The sequence below is a fragment of the Polypterus senegalus genome, chromosome 2 (genome assembly GCF_016835505.1).
Source record: "Polypterus senegalus isolate Bchr_013 chromosome 2, ASM1683550v1, whole genome shotgun sequence".
In the NCBI taxonomy this organism is placed as follows: domain Eukaryota; kingdom Metazoa; phylum Chordata; class Cladistia; order Polypteriformes; family Polypteridae; genus Polypterus; species Polypterus senegalus.
This window is the reverse complement of record NC_053155.1, coordinates 15,330,117-15,352,327: the sequence shown is the minus strand read 5'-3', so window position 1 is coordinate 15,352,327 and position 22,211 is coordinate 15,330,117. Positions and strand designations below refer to the sequence as shown.

Sequence of the window (22,211 nt, the reverse complement as noted above, 5' to 3'; positions counted from 1 at the left end):
GATTTTTCATTAATGGTTATTATTTTCTTTTTTTTGGATAAGATAACACGTTAGAAAACAAACAAGGCTACTTTACTTTAAAGTGTCATTTATTGGAACTCTTAAAGCCCTCTTCCCCAGTGATGAATGGAGTTTTGGTGCCCACCTTGTGCCCAATGTTTCTGGCATGGGCCTCAGCTTCTCATTAACCTAAAAATTAGTTTGGGAAAGGTTAGAAAATCCATGTACTGTATGGTGTGTTCGGCAATAACAGCTTGATCAGACTGTTAACTCGGACAAAGCACACATGAAATAGGCAGACTTGATGGCTTTAGAAAACAAACCATTTTAATTGCTTTCGAAACTATAATCATTTATTATTTATATACTTAAATGTATAGGGATTGCAGCTTATCATGACAACATTGGGTGCAAGGCAGGAATCAACCCTAGAAAGAATGACACTCCATCACAGGACAAAATTGTAAGCCATTTTTATTTATTAATGTTCCTTTCACACTGAACACTGATATATGGCAGTCACAGATGAAACAAGAAAATGAACAGAGTATAGATAAAAGAAATAGGCACAACACAGTGGTAGCACTGCTGACTTGATGAACGCATGCATTGTCTAAAGTTCCAGTGCATATGCTTTTAATGGACTGGTGTCCTGTCCAGGGTTATGTCCCACTATGTTCCCAGTGCTGTTAAGAGAGGCTGCAGCCCCCCATTAACCTGAGTTGGATTAACACTAGATGCACCATGTAACACACCAATGGGCATTGTGATTTTAAAATTTTGATTGTTTCATACCAGTGTATATGTCATGCTCCTATCTTCTTGACCGTTCCTAAATATCTGTTCTTAATTACTTACTTTATATATATATATATGTGTAAAAAATGAAGGGATCTAAATACTCTCTGAGGGCACTGAATATACACAGTCTGTAGGTTTCTAAACCAGATTGATATGACTGCTGTGTCCACCTAATAAACTTCTTCCTGCCAGCTAAAATAAAAACAGCCCAGCCATCAGAAGTCGCTGTTCAGTCTGGTCCTGAAGACCATCCTAATTCCAATTTGGCTGTAGTTTTTTGCATCTTCTTGTGAGATTCAGTTTAACTTTTTTTCATCTACCTTCATTAAACAAGGTTGTCACCTGACTTGCCAAACCTTTGTGGTTTTTGTGGTTGCTGCGTTCACCAACCCCTGGGTTTGGTGAACCAAATATACAATTTAAAGAGATTGTTATTTTCAAGTGAATTGTTAAATATGCATTATTTTCACTTTTACTTTAACTTCAGTTAAAACAATATTTGGAATTCACTTTTCTTCAAGTTCGCATTGAATTTTGATTCCGTGTTTAGATTTACATTGTGACAATGCAACGTATAACTGCCCGTGAGTGAATATCGTTTCTTTCTCTCAAATAAATAAACCGACTTTTTCGAATGTTTGTCCCTGTGATTTGTTAACTGTCATAGCAAAAGCTATTCTCAGGGGAAACTGTAAATGTTTTAATACGAATGGCATATCAAGATCTCCTTTTGTGTCTAATGTTATTCATGGAATATGTACTACATTACCTTTCTCGTCGCCTCTTAAAATTTTACATGTTAGAATTGTTTGACCAATTTTTAATACAACTAATCTTGTTCCACAGCTTGGTCCATATCTCAGACATAAATTACAAAATATCATTAACATTACAATACATCCTTCTTTCAACAATAATTTCAGCTGGTGGAAGACCGGACCGTGTTAACACTTGTAGATATTCTATGGGATATTGTAAATTTTCATCTTCCGCACGATTACCACCAACTGCTTCAGCATAGTCTATTGATATCCATCCAACCATTTTCCAAACCATTATATCCTAACTACAGGGTCTCGGGGGGCTGCTGAAGCCAATCCCAGCCAACACAGTGCGCAAGGTAGGAAACAAAACCCAGTCAGGGCACCAGCCCACCTCAATAGTCTATTGATATGCATTTAACCAATTTGCTGTGTATCCGATCAACAATTTTCACGTTCATTTATTTGACTTCATCGTTTCTCGCTGCCATATTTAGATGAACGGGTGGTTCTAAAGTGGATCTTCATAAGTGTGTGTGTGTGTGTTCATAAGTAAGGCCTTTAATGGATTGGTGTCTGTCCAGGTTAAGTGTCGGAATGCACCTGATGACAGTGGTCTTGTTTGAAAATAGTTGTAAATATGGAGTGACTTGAAAGAATCTCAAGGTAAAAGTCTCCATCTCGCGGGAGTCTTTTCAAAAAGTCATGTCTCATCCCAAGATTTTTTTATTATAAAGGGAGATATACAATCTTCTTATATAATACGCTACCGTGGCTGTTCGTTTGTTTACCCAAGATTTTAAATCACCAGTAGCTCGCAAACCATTTGACCTATTGACCTGAAATTTGGTACACATATACTTCATAACCACTGCTGTCCGCTTTTGGGGTGATGATAGACCTCCAATGGTCAAATAACCTGTAGCCTGAATATTTCGTACACATATACTATGCTGAAACTCTGCAATACACCTTTATATTAAAAACGAAGAGTTTTGGAATTATTACTCTTTTTATTTTTATTTTATTTTATTGTAGAATCAACTCTCGGCAGCGGGCAACAGGGCGGCCATGCGTACAGGTGCCACTTTCAACCCTACCAACTTCGCAGTCACTTCCCCTACCTCTCCATATCTCAAATCATTCTTGAGGCAGATAACTAAAGGGCATCATCACTACCACTTTCTCCATCACTTCCTCCACCTCTCCATATCTTAAATCATTCTTGAGGCAGAATGAAGACTTAAGTGAAAAATTAAGGAAAACATACTAAGTAATTGCAACACAAAAACTGACAAGACGAAACGATACCGATGAAAGAAGAGAAGAAGCAGACCGCTAAGGTGGAGAAAAGTAGAGTTTCTCAGGAAGCAGCAAGCACATCAACCTTTGAATAAATGAATGCTAAATGTACAGAGAAAGAGTATGAAAACTATGAACAGCGCACTCACCATTTATGACATGCTGATGCAGAGCGAAAGAGAATTGCTCGAGCAAGTGAGAGCAAAGAACAGACCATACAACGAAGAAAATGGTCAATGAAGTATGGTCAAGTCAAGAGTATTTACTGCACATTATCGTGCAATGTGCCGTTACTGGTATCTATACTAATAAAAGGCAAAGCCCTCACTGACTGACTGACTCACTCACTCACTCACTGACTCATCACTAATTCTCCAACTTCCCATGTAGGTAGAAGGCTGAAATTTGGCAGGCTTATTCCTTACAGCTTCCTTACAAAAGTTGGGCAGGTTTCATTTTGAAATTCTACGCATAATGGTCATAACTAGAAGCTATTTTTCTCCATTTACTGTAATGGAGTTGAGCTAGAAAGCCGTGGGGGCGGAGTTTCGTGTGATATCATCACGCCTCTCACGTAATCACGCATTACGTACAAAACCAGGAAGAGCTACAAAAAGCGCTGAAGAAAACATGCATTATATAATTAAGAAGGCAGCGAAACAATTAGAAGCGAGCGAGTGACATATAAAACCATATTCAGCGGCTCACGTGAACTGACGCAGTGCGCAGACAAAAAGCAACAGTTCCAAAGAGTGCTGAACAAAAACCGAATTACACTGCTACGCTCAAATAGACAAACCACACGCCGTGGCGCAATAGTAGAGCCTTCGCCTGTAGGGCCGAGGTTCGATTCCTGAGAGGGGATGCACTAAGTATGTACGCGCGCTTCTCGATTCATTTTAGCCTCGCATCCCCTTGGTTTGAGACGTATGAAAAATATGCGGTTAACGCAGAAAGACAGATCACCAATTGAAGCTTCATGAATAATGGATACTTTATTCGCGATCAATGATTGTTTTGGTAAAGCCATACTCAGTGTATTCATTAGATGAACGGTAAAAAAGTAAGAGCGAGGGGAGGGTAACTTATTGAGGCACACAGGCAAAACCACAATAGCACGCGGGCTCGATGTGCTGTAGTGGGCGTCAACTCGATCTGAATTGCGCGATCACATTCGAAAAAATATTTCTTTTCAAGTTCTATTTAGTCCATATGTGTCAAACTCAAGGCCCACGGGCCACATCCGGCCCGCGTAATTATATCCGCCCGAGATCATTTTATTACTGTATTATTGTTATTAATGGCCGGGATATGAAGCGCTGGTAACACAATAAACTACAGATCCCATAATGTAGCGCTTCAGCTGCCTTGCGAACACTTACGCGTTAATCAAGTCTAGCTTATGATGCTGCAAGTTATTGCGAAGCTAGCCCACACGATACCAAAGAGAAAAGGTGATTCTGAACATAGAGCCTTTAAAAACCGATGGGAGGCTGAGTATATGTTTACTGACATTGCCGGTAAACCTATGTGTCTCATTTGTGGAGCTAATGTGGCTGTAATTACAGAATTTAATCTAAGACGGCACTATGAGACAAAACATCAAGATAACCTGAAAGACCTGAATGCAATGCACAAGATACAGAAAGCAGAAGAGTTAAAGAAGAATCTGACACTTCAGCAGACGTTTTACCGTGCAAAATCACAAAGTGATTTCAAGTGAAGCTACTTTTATTGGAGACACAAATGCACCAGTGCAACTTGCCCTACTTTCCCTGTTGCCAAGTAATGTTGAACCAAGTCGCCACTACGTTGTTCCCAAATACGCACTTTGCTGATAAACTGAGCACACTGCGCACTGAGTTTGCACCGCTCTTTGGTGGCCTTGAAGAACAAAAAAAGAATTTTGAGTTGTTTCGCAACCCATTTGCCGTCGATGTGGAAACTGCACCTGTGCAGATTCAGATGGAGGTGATTGAGCTGCAGTGTAATGGCACACTGAAGGCAAAGTACGATACTGCAAGGCCCGCACAGTTTATTCACTCCATTCCCGCACAAATGCTCCAGCTTTGTCTACATGCGGCTCGAACCTTGTGCATGTTTGGTAGCACATATCTGTGTGAGAAGCTATTCTCAGTGATGAAGACCAACAAAACAGCACACAGGAGTCGCCTCACTGATGAGCACCTGCAGTCCATCCTGAGAATCTCCACAACACAGAACTTCACAGCAAACAGAAACGAACATGTTCCCAAAAAAAGATGCCAGGCCTCCACCTCTGATAAAATGACATAAGAGCAAAGACAACTGAATGATTTGATTTGTTATTGCTGAAAAGAACAAATTTTATTTATATTTCCAGGTTTTGTTATGCACCATGTTCATATTTGAATTTGTATAATTTTGACAGGATATATTTTTATGGAGAGCAAAATCTTTTGGGATATTTAAAATTAAAGTTTTTTTTTATATAAAATTACATAAGAAATTTGAATGTTTGTTCTTTTAACGTTTACTTTATTTCTAACTTGTATAATTTAGACAGGATATATTTTTATGGAGAGCAAAATATTATAAGTTATTTAAGGTTTGAGTTGATTTATTCCGGAATAATATTCTGTCGACTAAATAAAAATTCCTTCTATTTAAAATTTAAATAGAACTTGAACAGAAACGATAGTTTCTTATAACATAACTTCATAACTTCTTTAACACACTACTTCGCTGCGAAGCGCGGGTATTCTGCTAGTATTATATATATTGTGATGGAACCCAGGGGTGTCAGCAAGCCCCAAACCCTTAAACACGATCACACCAAGTCCCGGGTTCAAATAATGGAAGGTTTATTATACAGTTACTCCACAAAGTTTTCTCTCTCCACTATACCTCTCCTTTTACCACCGCCTTAAGGGGGTACTTCCAGGTCACAATGAAGTCACATAAATTGGGGTCCCCAGCAGGGCTGTATTGTCCGACTGCATCTCCCATCATTCCATGCTGGTTCCCAAATGGGCAACTTCATGGAGGGTTGCTGCCATCTAGCATCTTGGGGCAGTAAAAAGCCCTATGCGACATCTTTTGTCTTCAGTGGGCTGTCCATCCATCCTTGGAGAAGAGAAGGAGCAGCTTATGATCTGTAGTATACTACACCATCTATGAAATGTGCCAGAGGCAGTGTTATGGCATGGGCATGCGTGACTGCCAATAGAAGTTGGTCACTGGTGTTTATTGATGCTAAGCCTGTAGGCAGAAGTAACAGGATGATTTCTGAAGTGTGCAGGGCTGTACTGTCTCTTAGATTCAGACAAATGCTGCAAAACTGATAGGATGACGCTTCGCAGTACAGATAAACAATGAGCCAAAACGTACTGTGACAGCAAACCAGGGGCCATTCAATGCAAAGTAATGGAATATTCGTCAATGGCCTAGTTAATCAACTGACTTAAACTCAATTGGACATGCATTTCACTTGCTGAAGATAAACCAGAAGGCAGAAAAGGCCAACAATCAAGCAGGACCTGAAGACAACACCAGTAAAGGCCTGGCAAAGCATCAGTAGGATGGAAACTCAGCAGTAGATGATGGTCATGGGTTCAGACTTCAGACAGTCATTGACTGGAAAGGATTTGAAAATGATTATTATATTCATGATTATGTTAGTTTGCCCAAATACTTTTAGGTCCCTGAAAATGGGGGACCATGTATAAACATGGTTGTCATTTTTAAAAAGCTCATAAAATCCCTCTTAAAATCCCTTGAATTAAAACTGCAATAATTCAATCACATATTGATTGCTTTATTTAAAATCCATTGTGATGGCATACAGAGCCAAAATTATAAAACTTGTGTCACTGTCTAAATACTTGTGGACCTAATTGTATATACTACCAGTCAAAAGTTTTAGAACACCTCAGTTTTTCTTCAAATGTTATCAATTGAAATGAAATGAATGACCTAAAAAGGTGACAAATTAAGAGGTAAAATGCCAGAGGTTTAAATATAAAGTTTAGTTTAGCAAAAACTGAAAAAAAGACATTTCAGAATATTAAAAATAGACCCTTTTCAGGAAAGAACTAACAGGTTACAACCTACAGATGTTCTGCAGCAATTAAAGTAAATTAAGCCTTGCAAGTTGAAGGAAACAATTTGCACAGGTGTCCCAACTTCTTTTGATTATTTAAAAACCCTCTGTCTGTCTAAAAGCACAATTGGAACAGACTAAGTTGAAACTGACAGTGTCTGGCTCCTTCTAATCTTGCTTAATACACTCGTGCAACTGTTTTTGAACTTCTCTGTCTGTTTATAAACACTGTCTCCATATTGGAGTGTTGTGGTGTGCACAATCTGCAGATTTTGTCAATATTTTCATTATATTTTGCTCAAGATAGCACTAAATGAACTTAAATACATGACATATCAAAGCATATACTCTTCCCGAATTGTACCTCACTTTTAAAACAGCTGATCGAACAAATAAAGGAAGACATGGCGATGCCACAGGCTATCAATTACTTTATAACCTGAGAAAGGATGGGCATCTGGAACAAGTTGCTAAATGAGTTTACAGCCTGGAAAAGGAAGACATGCTAGTAGGCACTAAGCAACATCAAAAACTTTATTGTTTGGGGAAAAGGACGTGCCCAAACTGATGAAAGAGTTTGAGCAAATTTATTCATCATATTGACAGCCGGCAAATCAAGTACATGAGCAGTCACATCTTGCGAAACTCCCGTAGTATTTAAAAATAATTATGGAGGACTAAACAAAGAGAACACAGCAACATCAGAATAGAGCAGAATAACGTAAGGAGAGGGTGAGAGTGACGTCAGGAGAGGGCACGAGCAACGTGTGGCCGTTTTTCATCTGATCATCAGTAAAGCATCTCATGAACAGCTTTGAGTTCTAGATCACAAGCCTCCTGCGACATTCATCCTTGACATCTTTACTTTTTCGTAAGCTTTATCTATATAAGTGTCTTCAGAAAGCACCTTTACCAGCGATTCTAGCATAGTGTCTTCTTGTGTCTGGCATAAAAAGCTTTGCAACCCTGGATATGGGTATTTTCTACCATTCTTCTCTGCAGAACCTTTCAAACTCTCTCAGGTCAGATAGAATCCACCAGTGGACAGCTGTTTTCAGGTCTCTCTGGAGATGTTTGATTGGGTTCAAGTCTGAGCTCTGGGTGGGCAACTCAGGAACATTCCCAGATTTGTCTCTAAGCCACTCCTGTGTTGTCTTTGCTTTGTGCTGTGGGTCATTGTCCTTTTAAATTTGAACCTTCAGCTCAGTCTGAGCTCCAGCACACTCTGGAGCAGGTTTTCATCTTGGATATCTCTGTACTTTCCTCAGCTTATCTTTCCCTCATCCCTTTCTAGTGTCCTAGTCTCTACTGCTGAAAAACAATCCCCACAGTATGATGCTACCACCACCTTACTTCACTGTTTGTGCTTGGCTTCCTCCAGATGTGATGAAATAGTTCAAACTGGGTTTCACCAGACCAGACAATCCTGATTCTCATAATCTGCGAGTCCTTTAGGTGCCTCTTTGCACTCTCCAGGCAGGCTTTTATGAGTTATCTGGACACTTTGCTATAAAACACAGATTAGTGGAGTGTTGCAGTAGTAGTTGGTTGTCCGTTTGGAAGTTTCTCCCCTGATTGTTCAGTTTTTGGCTGGTAACCAGCTCTAGGAAGAGATATAGTTCTCCCAAAATTCTTCCATTTAAGAATTATGTATACAGGTGTACTCTTAGGAACCTTCAATGCTGCAGAATTTTTTTTTTTGTAGTCTTTCATGAGTGTAGAATGCTCCGTGCTGCGAGGTTTATTAAGGACTGAGGGTGTGAGCTCCACCCAATAATAGGGAACAGTATGTAAAGGCATTCTTCGTTGATAAATGGCTTATAGCCAAGGATGTTGAGCCTTTGTATGTTTTAATATTTCCCAGAGACTAAAGTAATATTTACATCTGAAATATATTTAAAACATTGTATGTTGTTCGTGCCGACTATAAGTAAGTCTCTTAAAGTGCCAGAAGAGTGACAGGCTGTGTTATTCTTAAGGCACTGGTGTGGTTTAAAGTGCTAGAAGTTAACCTGCTGTGTGTGCGTCATTCATATGGCACTTTTGAGTTTCTGTGTGTATGCGTATATCTATGTATACATGTGTTAATCTTAAGGTGTGCAACAGTAGACCAACCCAGTAACGAAGCTGATGAGTTCACTTACCCCTAGGTAAAGGGTAAGTAGTGGGAAATATCATGATAACACATAGGCAAAACTCCTTCTTTGAAAATATTTAAAATGTTTAAAGTCACAATATTCTCAACTGTAACAGAAATTTGTCATTTTTCACGTTCTGATAGCTGTCCATACAGGGCTAGATCTCTAGTAAAGGATCAAAAACTAAAAATAACATCATATTCATAATCATTGAAATTGAAGTAATCTAAAATGATACTCCACATGCTTGTGTTTGAAATTGGTCATTTTTAACCCTCCGGGAGTGGCTCTTATAGGGATAGGAGCACTAGTAAAGAATCAAAAATATTAATATTTTTGTAATCAACAAGCTCCATATGTCTATATTACTAATCCCAAATTTTTTTTTAAGTTTTGGGAAAATGAGTAATTTTGTTCTCTGGCATCCCACTACGTGGTGAACACCTGAGGTCAGTTTATGTGGGCTGCACAACTTCAAGTCCTTCTGATCTTTTTTGTTCTAGGCACCTATTGGTTTACTCTTTATCATAAGGGTGTAATTTCCAGCACAAAATGTGGTCTAAATATGAGGGTATCCGCAAAAGTGAAAGGGAAGGTCTACAGGGCAGTAGTGAGACCAGCTGTGTTATATGGGCTGGAGACGGTGGCATGGACCAGAAAGCAGGAGACAGAGCTGGAGGTAGCAGAGTTAAAGATGCTAAGATTTGCATTGGGTGTGACGAGGATGGGTAGAATTAGAAATTAATACATTAGATGGTCAGCTTAAGTTGGACAGTTGGGAGACAAAGTCAAAGAGGTGGGATTGCGTTGGTTTGGATATGTGCAGAGGAGAGATGCTGGGTATATTGGGAGAAGGATGCTAAGGGTAGAGCTGCCAGGCAAGAGAAAAAGAAGAAGGCCTAAGAGAAGGTTTATGGATGTGGTGAGAGAGACATGCAGGTGGTGGGTGTTACAGAACAAGATGCAGAGGACAGAAAGATATGAACAAAGATGATCCGCTGTAGCAACCCCTAACGGATGCAGCCAAAAGAAGAAGAAGAGTATGTGTCTTTGTACTTCCATCATGGTGCTCCTTAACAGTATTATTCTTTGTGATGTTGCTAAGTGGAAATATTTATGTACAGCTTAGCACAATATCCAATGTATTATGTTTCCCTTCTTCTTCTACCACTACTTTGAATATTATTATCATTTTTGTGGCGCACGTTAGTATAAGAAAACTACAAAACAACTTCATGAGTTACAATTTACGGCTCAGGCTGTTGTGAACTCTTTACACCATTCATTCTCGAACATGAACTTTCACTCCTAGCTGAGTGTAGGATGCCTCATAAATACATCTCATATCCTACTCTGAGGTAGGGGAAATTCTTACCATAATGTGACTTTTAGTGTAATTCCTAGGGGTAATTTTGAGATGATTGATGAACATGGGCTCAGGTCTTCAAAATTCTCAAAGGCATCGGTTAAATAGATCAAATCAAATTTCAACCTAAATGGCATATGTGAGGACGCATTTCAAATGATAGGGACTGAAGCCAGGAAGCACAGCAGTTGTGGAAATTTAGATCAAAGCACTGAGTCATTCAGCTAAAGCAGAAAACTTGACAACCTTGGAGGAACCTTTAATACAATCTTTAAGAAGTGTCTAGATGAGTGTCCGGGGCAACTGGGCAACAGACAACTCGGTGAAAAGACAACTGGGCGAAAGACAGTTTGGTGAAAAGAAACTTAGCGATATCCTTTACCAGTTAGGTAATAGTTAGGTTCAAAGAGATTTTTTAATGATATTTAAATGACAACATAGGGCGCCGGGAAATCCACAGAATCACCTGCTTTATGAGAGTCCCAATGCATTGAGAGTAAAGATATCCCTTAAGCCGAACTTGCAGGTCACCTTTTGCATTCTAAATAACGTTATCATACGAATATAAGCAATATAATTTATATAAAGGATTAGCAATTATGGGTGCAGAAGAAAATATAAGATAGATTTTGTTCCATCTGCAGAATTAAGTTTGTTCGTCAATTATATAAATTTATTTTCAACATTTTAAATCACCTTGTCATTTAAATATAATTAAAAAATCTTTTTGAACCTATTACCTAACTGGTAAAGGATGTCGCTAAGCGGTTTCTTTGCCGAATTATCTTTCACCGAGTTGTCTTTCGCAGACTTGTCTTTTCGCCGAGTTGACTGTCGCCCAGTTGCCACCGAACCCAAGATGAGATATTAGAGCAGCTTAGCTATTAGCTAAACAAACAAGCTTAATGGAATGAAGTCTGCTCTCATTTTGCCTACTTTCTTATGTTCTTATTCCTAATGTTCTAAATCCAGAGACACAAATTGGCAGTGCTTATAGAAAGACAGCAAACAAAATGGTGGTGTGATGATGTCACAGAAAAAATGATAACATAGTATAAACAATACAAATAAATATATAATTTGAAAAGTTAAAAGAATGACCGATTAATTAATGGGTTCCTGACAATACGTCAGTCAGTTAGAAAAATAGAACCTGTTGCCCACATTTTGTATTATTTTCTTCCAGATACAATGACTTACACTTCTAGGCTTATTTGTCTTTTACCCTTTTATTGAGGGCATCAAAATACTGATAGAAAAAGACTCAACAGTGAGTGTTTAATTCTGACTTTTTTCAATTCGGCCAGCATCAGGAGACGTTTTCATAGCTTTGAACAGTTTATAAATGCCACTTTTGATCTCATTGTTTCTAAAGCTGTAGATAATGGGATTCATCATGGGAGGAATTATGATTCCAATCATGTCCATTGTGTTGTAGATTTCAGTTGACAGTGGTATCCCAAGTCCTGGCAATGTGTAGGACAATAAAATTGGAACGTAGAATGTCCCCACCACCAGCAGATGAGTTACGCAAGTGCTAAATACTTTTTTCTTACCCTCTACAGAAGAGATCTGCAGTGCCTCTTGAACAATCCTACTGTAGGATGACAGAATCAGCACCAAGGGTCCAACACCAAGCACAAAACTGCAAGATGACACATATGCTAAGTACTTTGGATCATCTGTACAAGAAATGTGAACCATTGTGGCAAATATCACAGACACAATATGGCAGGACATTAGTCTGACAAAAACGCAGCTCAGTGGCAAAAACTGTCAGTGGAATTATAATTGCTGCACCAATAAGGTTAGATATTACGAAACCAGTTAACACAGTCTTGTTTGTAACAAGTGCTGGGTATTGCAATGGATGGACAACAGCTACGTAGCGGTCGATTGCCATTAAAGATAAATGAAGGGTCAGCAATGCCTGCAAATGGGACGCCACAAAGACCTGCAGTATGCAGGCTCCATACGGCACAGGGAAGAAGTTGAATATCATAACAGTGAGCATTCTGGGGATGAGAGTGTTGCAAGTCACTAAGTCGATGGCTGCCAGGGCACCGATGTAGAAAAACATTGGAGTTTGGAGTTGGTGGTTGGATATGATGACCAGAATGACCAGCATGTTCCCCAAAAAGGTGGTAATGTAGATGAAAGATACAACAGCGATGATAAGGCTCTTCTGCTCTGAGGCAACAGCACAGTGTAGAACAAATTCTGATATGGACGTGGAGGAGTTGGCCATCGCTTAAGAAGTTTTATGCTTCCTGCCAGAATAAAAACAGGAGTGAGAAAAACAAAAAACTTGAAAAAGTACAGCTTTTGTAAAACAGACTGCATGAACGAACTGCTTAAATTGCTGAATAATACCTTTTTTTTGTAAAAAAAAAAAATAATTCATTTACCTATACTGACTTACTGCCCTTCAGATGTTGGTGTGTTAGTCGTTTCTCAGTAAAATATTTATTTTCTGGTAAGTAAACTTAAATTCAGATAAATTAATTATACAGGGAGCAGAGCTATGAAAATAATCTGCATAATACCCGTAACTGTACCTTCATTAGAATAACAACTAATCACATTATCTGACAGGTAATAGAATAAAAATTAAAATATTTGATACCTCTGAACCTATATGTACCTTCAGAGCCTTTCCTCTGTATCTTCACGTGTTTCTAAACCTCTCCTGACCGGTGTTCCATCTCTTAGTACTTTCCCTTAAACATGTTATATAGACTCTGTCATTTCAAGACACCTTACTTGCATCCAGTTCTCTTTTATACTTCACATCTTTGAAGGCAGTTGTCAGCATGCCTCCTTTGCCTTTTCTCCTTCTCTTCTGTCTCAACCTCTTTTCTCTACTTCTTCCAAACTGACCAGTCAGATTGCTCTGAGGGATCAGACATGAGCTTGATGGAATAAATAGGCTCCTCTTATTTTGTCAAATTTCTTATGTTTTTATTCCTTATGTTCTAAATCCAGAACCACAAAATGGCAGTGCTTACAGAAGGACAGCAAACAAAATGACAGTGCGATGATGTCACAGCAATAATCACAAACATAATCACAATCATTAAGATACTCCTCACAGAAGAAAGGAGCGTTTTATCATATAGTAGATAAAGCTGACAAATATAATAAAAGTACAATATGAAAAGAGCCACTCAAGAAATCAATCAGATGAATTAATCCTTAATAACTAGCATAAGAAAATGTGTAAATAAATCCATCCATCCATTTTCTTAATCTGCTTAGTGCAATGTTAAAGACTGTCAGATTCTACTCCACTAGCATTAGGTACCAGTAAGACCCAAATCATAGACATTACACCAGTTTATAGCTAGGCACAATCAAACACACAAATCTAAACCCACTCATACTGGCCAAATTTAATTGCCTATTAGGCTTGTAGTTGTAGTGGATTGTTTTATCATGTTATCAGATCATCTGTGACATGCACCTAACACAAAAGATACCAACAGACCTTACGTTCTTTTCTTGATGGGATATAGATAGAAATGTAAAGATCTGTGAATGCTTACCTGTCTTTTGGTCCACATTGTACCCCATGTATTCAGCCCTAAGGACCTCTATGATGGACTGCTTGCTAACTGGGGCTATCCTTATTTTCACTCCTTTAATTTAACATGGTCCAATAAAGGATTCCACAAAGTATATTTTATGAGCTTAAGAGACCCCAACTAGAACACGGAATAATCAATCTAGCCTCTCGGCTACAATGATAGCAAAAGGACACTAATTATGAATTTGCAATAGTACCAATAGCAGAAAATTGCTAGATGGCACTTTATGTATCCCCAGGAGGAAATTTGGCTTTAACAGATGCTCAATTAACCCTTAAATCGGTTATAGTCAGTTTCCAATGCAATTTGCCAGTACGCCGGACCCAAGTATATTCGGCGATGTACAGTCATTGAACGCCGCAACTGGCTATAGTCGGATCCCAGTGCAATTTGCCAGCACGCCGGAGCTGATCAGTCTGTGCCGTACATACGTTGAGCAGTGAGCTCATGACCACTGCCGACCAATAGCGAATCAGCATCACTGTCCCTGGGATTCAGCTGCTGCACTAGACGAGCCCGCCAGCATCAGCGTTGGCCTCTGTGTGCTTGCGTGTAGCCAGTTCAAGCATAGTTGGCTTGGTGATTTACTGAATTTCATCAATAGTGTCAGTTGCACCTTGTACATATAATAATAGATAATACAGTACAATAAAACAATAACAGATTGTTGCAGTAGTTTTTTTATAGTTTTTACAGTTCATTGGCAGTGTGTAAAATTATCAGTGTTGCAGTAATTGTGATGCTCTTTCCATAAAAAAAGATGTATTCCATTAAAATTTCACTTCTTCTTGGTGAATTGTGATGTTTCCTTAAAAAGTGCAGCAAAAAAGTATTTGGCGTTGTGGTAGCCAGCCTGGACACAGACAGGCGGACATGTTCATGTCACCCACAACACGTTTATTAATCATATTTACAAGTGCCACAAACCCCAAAGTCCCCCAAAGTCCTGGCCACAACACACTGCCTTCTTACTCTTTAGGCCGCCTCCTTGCCTCCTCCAAGACCTTGTCCTCTTCCACCCGACTCTAGCCATCACATGAAGGGAGGCAGCCCCTTTTATAGTCCCCCAGATGTGCTCCAGGTGTGTCCCGGCAATCTTCCACCACCACTCCCCAGTGTGGCAGAAGTGCTGGCTGCATCCCCAGAATCACTCCGGGTGTCCCTGCTCCTCTTCCCCCCAGCACTTCCAGGTGTGGCGGAAGTGCTGAGATCCAGGGCTCCAAAGGCATGGGGGTGCCCCTGGCGGTGACCAAGGGTCCCTACAGGGTGGAGCTTCAAAGCTCTGTACCCATGGCCCCCAGAGGTACCTGGGCGGTCGCCCCCACATGGTCTGAGGAAGGTGCAAGCCCTCCTCCGGTCCTCCTGGGCGTCCCGGCTGGGTTGCCACCCCAGCCATCTTTGACAGTGTCCGGGGTGCATTAACCCCCCAAGTATGTGGCAGTATTAGGGTTAAATAAATTGTATTTTATTATGACTAACAATAAACCTATGGAATAGGAGACAGGACTGTTCCTTGTGACGCTCCAGTATGGCTCACATCTGTATCACAAACATGGTCCTTGAGTCTCACAAACTTCGGTCTGTATGACAGATAAGCCATTATCCAGGACACCATAGGCTCATCCACCTGCATATCTTTGAGTTTATCCCTTAACAAGAATGGTTGGATCATCCTCAAAGTGATGCCAGCTTTGACCAGGTGAGAATAGGCATTGTGGAGCAGACAGATATTTGGATCCTCCACTCCAATCTTTGTATGTTCGGCAAACTGCAGTTGGTCCAGATTGTCTACCACAAGATGACTCGAATAGTCCAGGACCAGCCTGTCAAAGGTATTCATGATATGAGACATATGTTGCACTGGTTTTTAGTTATCAGTTGAAGAAACGCCTGCCTTCTTTGGAATACGAATAATACAGGATGTTTTCCACAGCAGTGGCACTTTCTGGATCCTCAGGGACAAAACTTAAAAGGCGACAGAGGATACCACAAAGTTGGTCAGAACAGGTCCTAATTGCTCAAGGACTGACTCCTTCTAGTCCAGTGGCTTTTCCTGTATGTAGCTTCCTCAGTTGTCTTCTCTGTTGATGATGTAATGTTGACTTATGTTTATCTTTTATTGTGTCTTCTATTTCTCTATTCATTTTGTAAAGCACTTTGAGCTACATTTTTTTTGTATGAATATGTGCTATATAAATAAATGTTGATTGATTGATTGATTGATTGATTGATCAGTTATGGACAGCCCATATTGTTGGTCAGAGGTTGAATCATCACTGGCCATTACAGCTGAAGTGGTAGTAATTGATGATGTGCAGTAGTAGGGATGGTGTGTGGGAATTGGCCACTGGAAGAAGGTGGCATTGGAAGGGAAAACCTATTAAAAAGTTGGTCAAGAATTTGGTTGGTTGGTCCAATTTGTCCAAAATCGTTTCTAATACCTAAGCCCTGGATTGCTCAAGTCCAGTCATCATTCCCAGGCCATTCCAAACATCCTTCATGTTATTCCAATTGAGTTTATTTTCTGTTTTTGCTTTGTAAGCTTTCTTCCCATTACTTGCTCTGTTCTATGCCTCACCACAATTTGACAATTTCACAGAGGTCTACAAAGAGTTGTTTTTTTGTCCTGACATGCAGTGTGAATTGTTGTGACCTTCTATAAACAGGTGCACATGTGCCATTCTAAACGATGTCCAATCAATTCAGTTTTCCAATGGTGGACTCCAGTCAAGTTCTAAACACACCTTAAGGTGAATGAAGCAAACAGGAGGCACCTAAGAACAATTTGGAGTTTTAGAAACAAAGGATATGAATACTTTTATAAACAAGAAATTTTAGTTTTTGATTTTTAATAAATTTTCAAACCTTTCCAGAAAACATGGTTTTTAACTTTATGGGTTATTGAGTGTAGATCGGAGGGGCTGAGATTTGGACCAGTGACTCCAGGACTGTGAATTACATTGCCAGTACTCATTGACATGAACATCTCGGAGATTGGATTAATAAATGATAACAAAACAGTGAACTGGAAAAAGAGCACTGGATGATTTCTGTTCCTGGGTTATTTCTGTATTTGAATCAATTATGTTGATTAAAGAGAGACACCACATTTACTAGTTTTGTTCGGCTGTAGCTAATAAGTGAATATCCAACCTTTTGGTGTAGTTTTTAGCACAGCTGCGTTCACGGAGTTGTTGTCCAGGGGATTGCTTTCACATTCTTCTCATATCTGTGTGTAGATTTTTCCAGGTACTCTGTTTTTCTCCCACATGCCCAGGATGTGCGTATTAAATTAATTAATAGCTGTAAATTGGGCATGCGTGTGTGAATCCTGGTGTGGACTGGTGTCCCATCTAGATTTGGTTCCAGCTTTGGTCCAAGGCTGCCTCTCTGTGATGCTAAATTGAACTGAGTATTTGAGAATGTGATGTCTGACTCTTTTAAAATGTAATACTATAATGAGATAACTTTAAAATACAAAAAAGACACATAGAAATTTAAAATGTGCAGACTTTGATGACCACTAAAACGTGAATAGAATTTCTTTTGGGTTAAAGCTAAATGATCCAAATGTCATTAATATGTTCAATGTAAACAGAGGCTTTTCAGTACAGGAACAATAAGAGCCAACTCCATGAGATCCCGGTGGTTATTGGCATAAACACGGCTGCACCACCACCCATCTAGCTTTACGTCGCATATCCTGAACCCAGATGATTACATGCAGACAGTGAAAAAGAATCAATTTTATATGGTGCCTTTGTTTTGATATTTTCTTAATGCATGTTGTGTGCTACTGATTGTGAAACATTATGATTTTATACGGTTCATTGTCGCATCATGCACCAGTCCAAGATACATATATGGAATATCTTTTAATTTGAAAACAGAAAGAATTGGTGAAGTAAATAACTGAGGCTCAAAGGGTGAGTCACTTGTAGGAATTAAACTTCCATGTGCATTTATATAGTGCCATTCTAGTGTGAGGACTACTTCAATACACATTTCAAATATGCTACATTTACTTGTACATTTGTATGATATCAATGCTGGCAAGTAAAGCCATCACTCATTCACTTTAAGTCAAGTTGTAAAGTAATGGCAGACGCTGAACCTGCACTACAGTGATTTTTATAGCACTTTTCGACAGTAAACTCCATTTTCAAATACTATACTGTATATGAACAAGGGCAGCACAGTGGCGCAGTAGGTAGCACTGCTGCCTCGCAGTAAGAATACCTGGGTTCACTTCCTGGGTCCTCCCTGCGTGGAGTTTGCATGTTCTCCCCGTGTCTGCGTGGGTTTCCTCTGGGTGCTCCTATTTCCTCCCACAGTCCAAAGACATGCAGGTTAAGTGCATTGGCGATTCTAAATTATCCCTAGTGTGTGCTTGGGGTGTGGGTGTGTATGCCCTGCGGTGGGATGGCGCCCTGCTTGGGGTTTGTTTCCTGCCTTGTGCCCTGTGTTGGCTGGGATTGGCTCCAGCAGACCCCTGTGATCCTGTGTTAGGATATAGTGGGTTGAATACTGGATAGATGGATGGATATATATGAAGAATACCTATTTCATAGTGAGTTGTGTACAGTCCAAAACCTTAACCACTAACCTCAATGTAACTACAAAACGAGACTTAATTTAATAATTAACATCCTTTTAGATATTGAGGAAATGGCTAAATATAATGATGGTAGATGTTCAGCATACCCCCTCTCTTAACTGATAGGTGGTCTTCAGTTGACCTAGAATATGATTTTTATAAACAACATGATCTCAAACTACTTCAGACTAGAACGGAATACTCGACAAGGGTGCCCTCACTCACCATTGCTTTTTGCAATTTCCATTGAGTCTTTAGCCATTCATTTTTAAAATGCATTAGAGATAAATGGGATTATCTGAGAAGGATTTGAACAGAAAATATCACTATAGGCTGATAATATGCTACTGTATATATCTGACTCACAAACATCCTTACCAGTAGTTCTTAATGCACTAGCAGAATTTCAAAAGATATCAATTTGAACAAAAGTGTGCTTTTTCCAGTGAACACTCTAGCACAAAATACTCAAATAAATATCTATCCTTTCATTTTATGAGAACAGTTTAAGTATCTAGGGGTAAACATCACAAGTAAATATAATATTAATACTCTTAATATTTACTTTCGGAAAGCTCAGTGTAAATAATAATCAGTAAAGACACATTCCTGAAATACTGTGCTATTGAGTTGAGGACCCATCTCTCCTCTCATTCATTGGTCAAGAATCTTGTCTTTCGCACCATTTGCCATTGTCACACAAGTAAATATAAAAATATTTTTCAACATATCTTTGCTATCAGCATGGAAATAATCACACAAGATATGAACAAAGTAATATTTATTGCTGGCGCATATCTATACTTAAACTTACAATTATAATCATGCTTAAGGTATTCTTAAAACCACACAAGAAAGTATAAGAAGTAAAAATAAAATTGATTGGCTATAAAAAAATATAAAACAGAAGAGATAAGCTGGATATGTTTTAGAAGGGTTGTCAATAATTATTGCATTTTTTTTATAATTTTGTTTTGGGTTAGCTATACTGCTTTCCCTATGCACATGTGAAACTATGGAGTGTCTGTGGTCACTGTGGTAAAGCTTCAGTTTTGATCAGTTACTTTCTCCTACTTTTTTGTAGAAGAAAACTTAACTGCAAGCACTGATCCGCTTTTTATGGTCTAAAGGTGTAACAGGGCCTGAAATCCTCATTGATTCATCTGAATCATGGTATAGACATCCACGCTCCCTCTTCTTTGTTTTCTAGGAATAAACATGGCCATTCCGCTCTCTTTTTGCATCACAGAAGAGCAGCAAGCAGTGATCTGCTTTTAATAGGCTAAGGGTTAACTACGGCCAAAATCCACAGAAGGCTTTCTGCAGAATATGGAGACCATGTTTTACTACACTGGAGCATTTACAAATGGATTAATAAGCTCAAAAAAAGGTCAGACAAGTATTATGCATGAAGAAGAAGTTTAATGGCCGACCTTATCCATAACAGACAACAACATTGGGCAATGTGATTCTGAAGAACTGAAGCTTGACTGTTAATGAAGTGGCAAATCACATGAAAATCGTCAAGTGGGAAAAAGCAGCTCATGTGTGGCTGAGAGACTAAGCAAAAACTATTTTTCTGAGACAGTAAACAAACTTGTGGATTGCTGGACCAAGTGCATTGAAAAGCAGACTGAGACCATGATGAAAATTAATGTGTCTATAAGTTCTCTGCTGCAGTTCTAACACATTTTAGAAGCAGAGTGTGGATAATTATTGACATAACCCCATAACTAATGAGGGTTGACACGATTAAAGGAATTTCCACCCTAAAAATTATATTTTTTATGTTACTTGCCCCATTTAGCTGTAGGGGTGACAGAAAGAATTTATATAACTTGTGTCGCATTAGCTACATGTCTGTGATTCATTGTTATAATCAGAATGTGCAATACACAAGCAACGTTTTGATAAAATACTATTATTATTTACTTAACGAAAGCTCAGTGTAAACAGTAATCAGAAAAGACACATTCTTAAAATACTGTTCTTTAGAGTTAAGGGTCCGCCTCACCCGTCATTAATTTGTCAATGAGTGAATGTCACATCATTTGGTGTTGATCACAGTTGGTCACCGTTGGTTCTTGTTCAGTTTGAATCTTTGGTATTTAATCTCTCCATGAAAACATGACATTCATTTTTTTCTCAGCCACCACTACAAACCACATGTGGTAAAAAACATTTTTTGAGGAGTATTCCATTAAGGTGAAACACTTTTCTCAAAGACCACTAAAAACAATAGCAGCAAGTTTAAATAAACTCCGATCACAGACTGATCAACTGGAAGACCGAGCCATTAAAATGGAAACAGAGGAGTCTTAAAAAGAGGGGGTTCTCAATTGAGTATATGAGGTTAAGAACCTATGCATTTCAGTAAATAAACACAGCACGATAATAAACCATATTCAATGTTAATATCTTCATTATCATTTTAAAGTATATTAGCATACCGATCTTTCAGTTTCAACCAATAAGAAATTAGTTAAAATACCTTTTGAATTTCTTGATGCCAGCTGCTCCTTGGATGAACCATGGATGAGATAAATAGTAATATGAATAAATATCTGATCACTGCATTTCTGTCCCAAAACAGAAATCTTTAAAAGTTAATGCAACCATAATTTAGGTCTTATCATTAAATGAATGATTTTTGAAAAAGAAAAAAAACTTTAAAAGGTTTGACAAATAACTTGTCAGAGTCCCTCCATTCTGTTTTTTTTTTTTAAATGAAGTGCTAAGAGAAAGAGGGTTTGCAATGTGGTGGTGCAGTGCACTTCCAGTTAAGTGTACCTATTGGGATGCGTCTTTATTTAAACCTCTTCCATCCTTGAGGAGTCTCAGTGTTGATGACTTATGAGATTAATTAAAACATCCACTATGTTAGGAACAGTAGCTAATTTGGAACAAAGACATCTTGGGATTAAAATCATCTTTAAACACCAAATAACTACTATGGGATATTTTGTATTTTTAGGATAAGCATTATGAAATTTGTATTACTACAAAAGTTTATTTAACAGTTCATATTTTTTTTGAGTAGATATATTGGAGTTTCGGTTACCATTTGCTAAACAAACAAAAATATATATATATATATATATATATATATATATATATATATATATATAAGGCTTTAAAAAATAATATCAGCACAGGGCAAAAATAAAGAAGCAGCACATTCAAAAAGTCAAAAATCACAATTTAAACATTTAATGCACTGCCAGATAGTGCCTATAAATAAATCAACAGCATAACTAATATCACAAAGAGCACATCTAAAATATGAAGAAGGGATTTTATACATACTGTATATATACTGTATATATATATATATATATATATGAATATACTATATATATATATATGAATATACTATATATATATATATATATATATATATATATATTTTAAGATATGACCGGCCATGTACCCCGGCCAATACCCCCAAGCCGCCAGGTGGAGCCCTCCTTGCAGCATGGAGGTCCCCAGAAGACCAGCAGGGCATTATGGACCATGTAGTTTTTATGCACTGCCCTGCTGGATGCCATGGGGGCCACGAGAGGGAGCTGCAGGAAGGA

General features: G+C 38.6%; 1 protein-coding gene across 1 annotated transcript; it reads right to left on the bottom strand.

Moving 5' to 3' along the window:
* Positions 1-12,127: 12,127 nt before the first annotated feature.
* Positions 12,128-12,697, bottom strand: LOC120524255 (olfactory receptor 56A3-like). Its single transcript, XM_039746113.1, has one exon. It carries the CDS (start codon positions 12,695-12,697, stop codon positions 12,128-12,130), a length of 570 nt encoding a protein of 189 aa, XP_039602047.1.
* Between the last annotated feature and the right edge of the window lie 9,514 nt (positions 12,698-22,211).

Coding starts and splice junctions, on each gene's coding strand:
- LOC120524255 (XM_039746113.1), bottom strand. CDS start 12,697: ATGGCCAACTCCTCCACGTCCATATCAGAATTTGTTCTACACTGTGCT.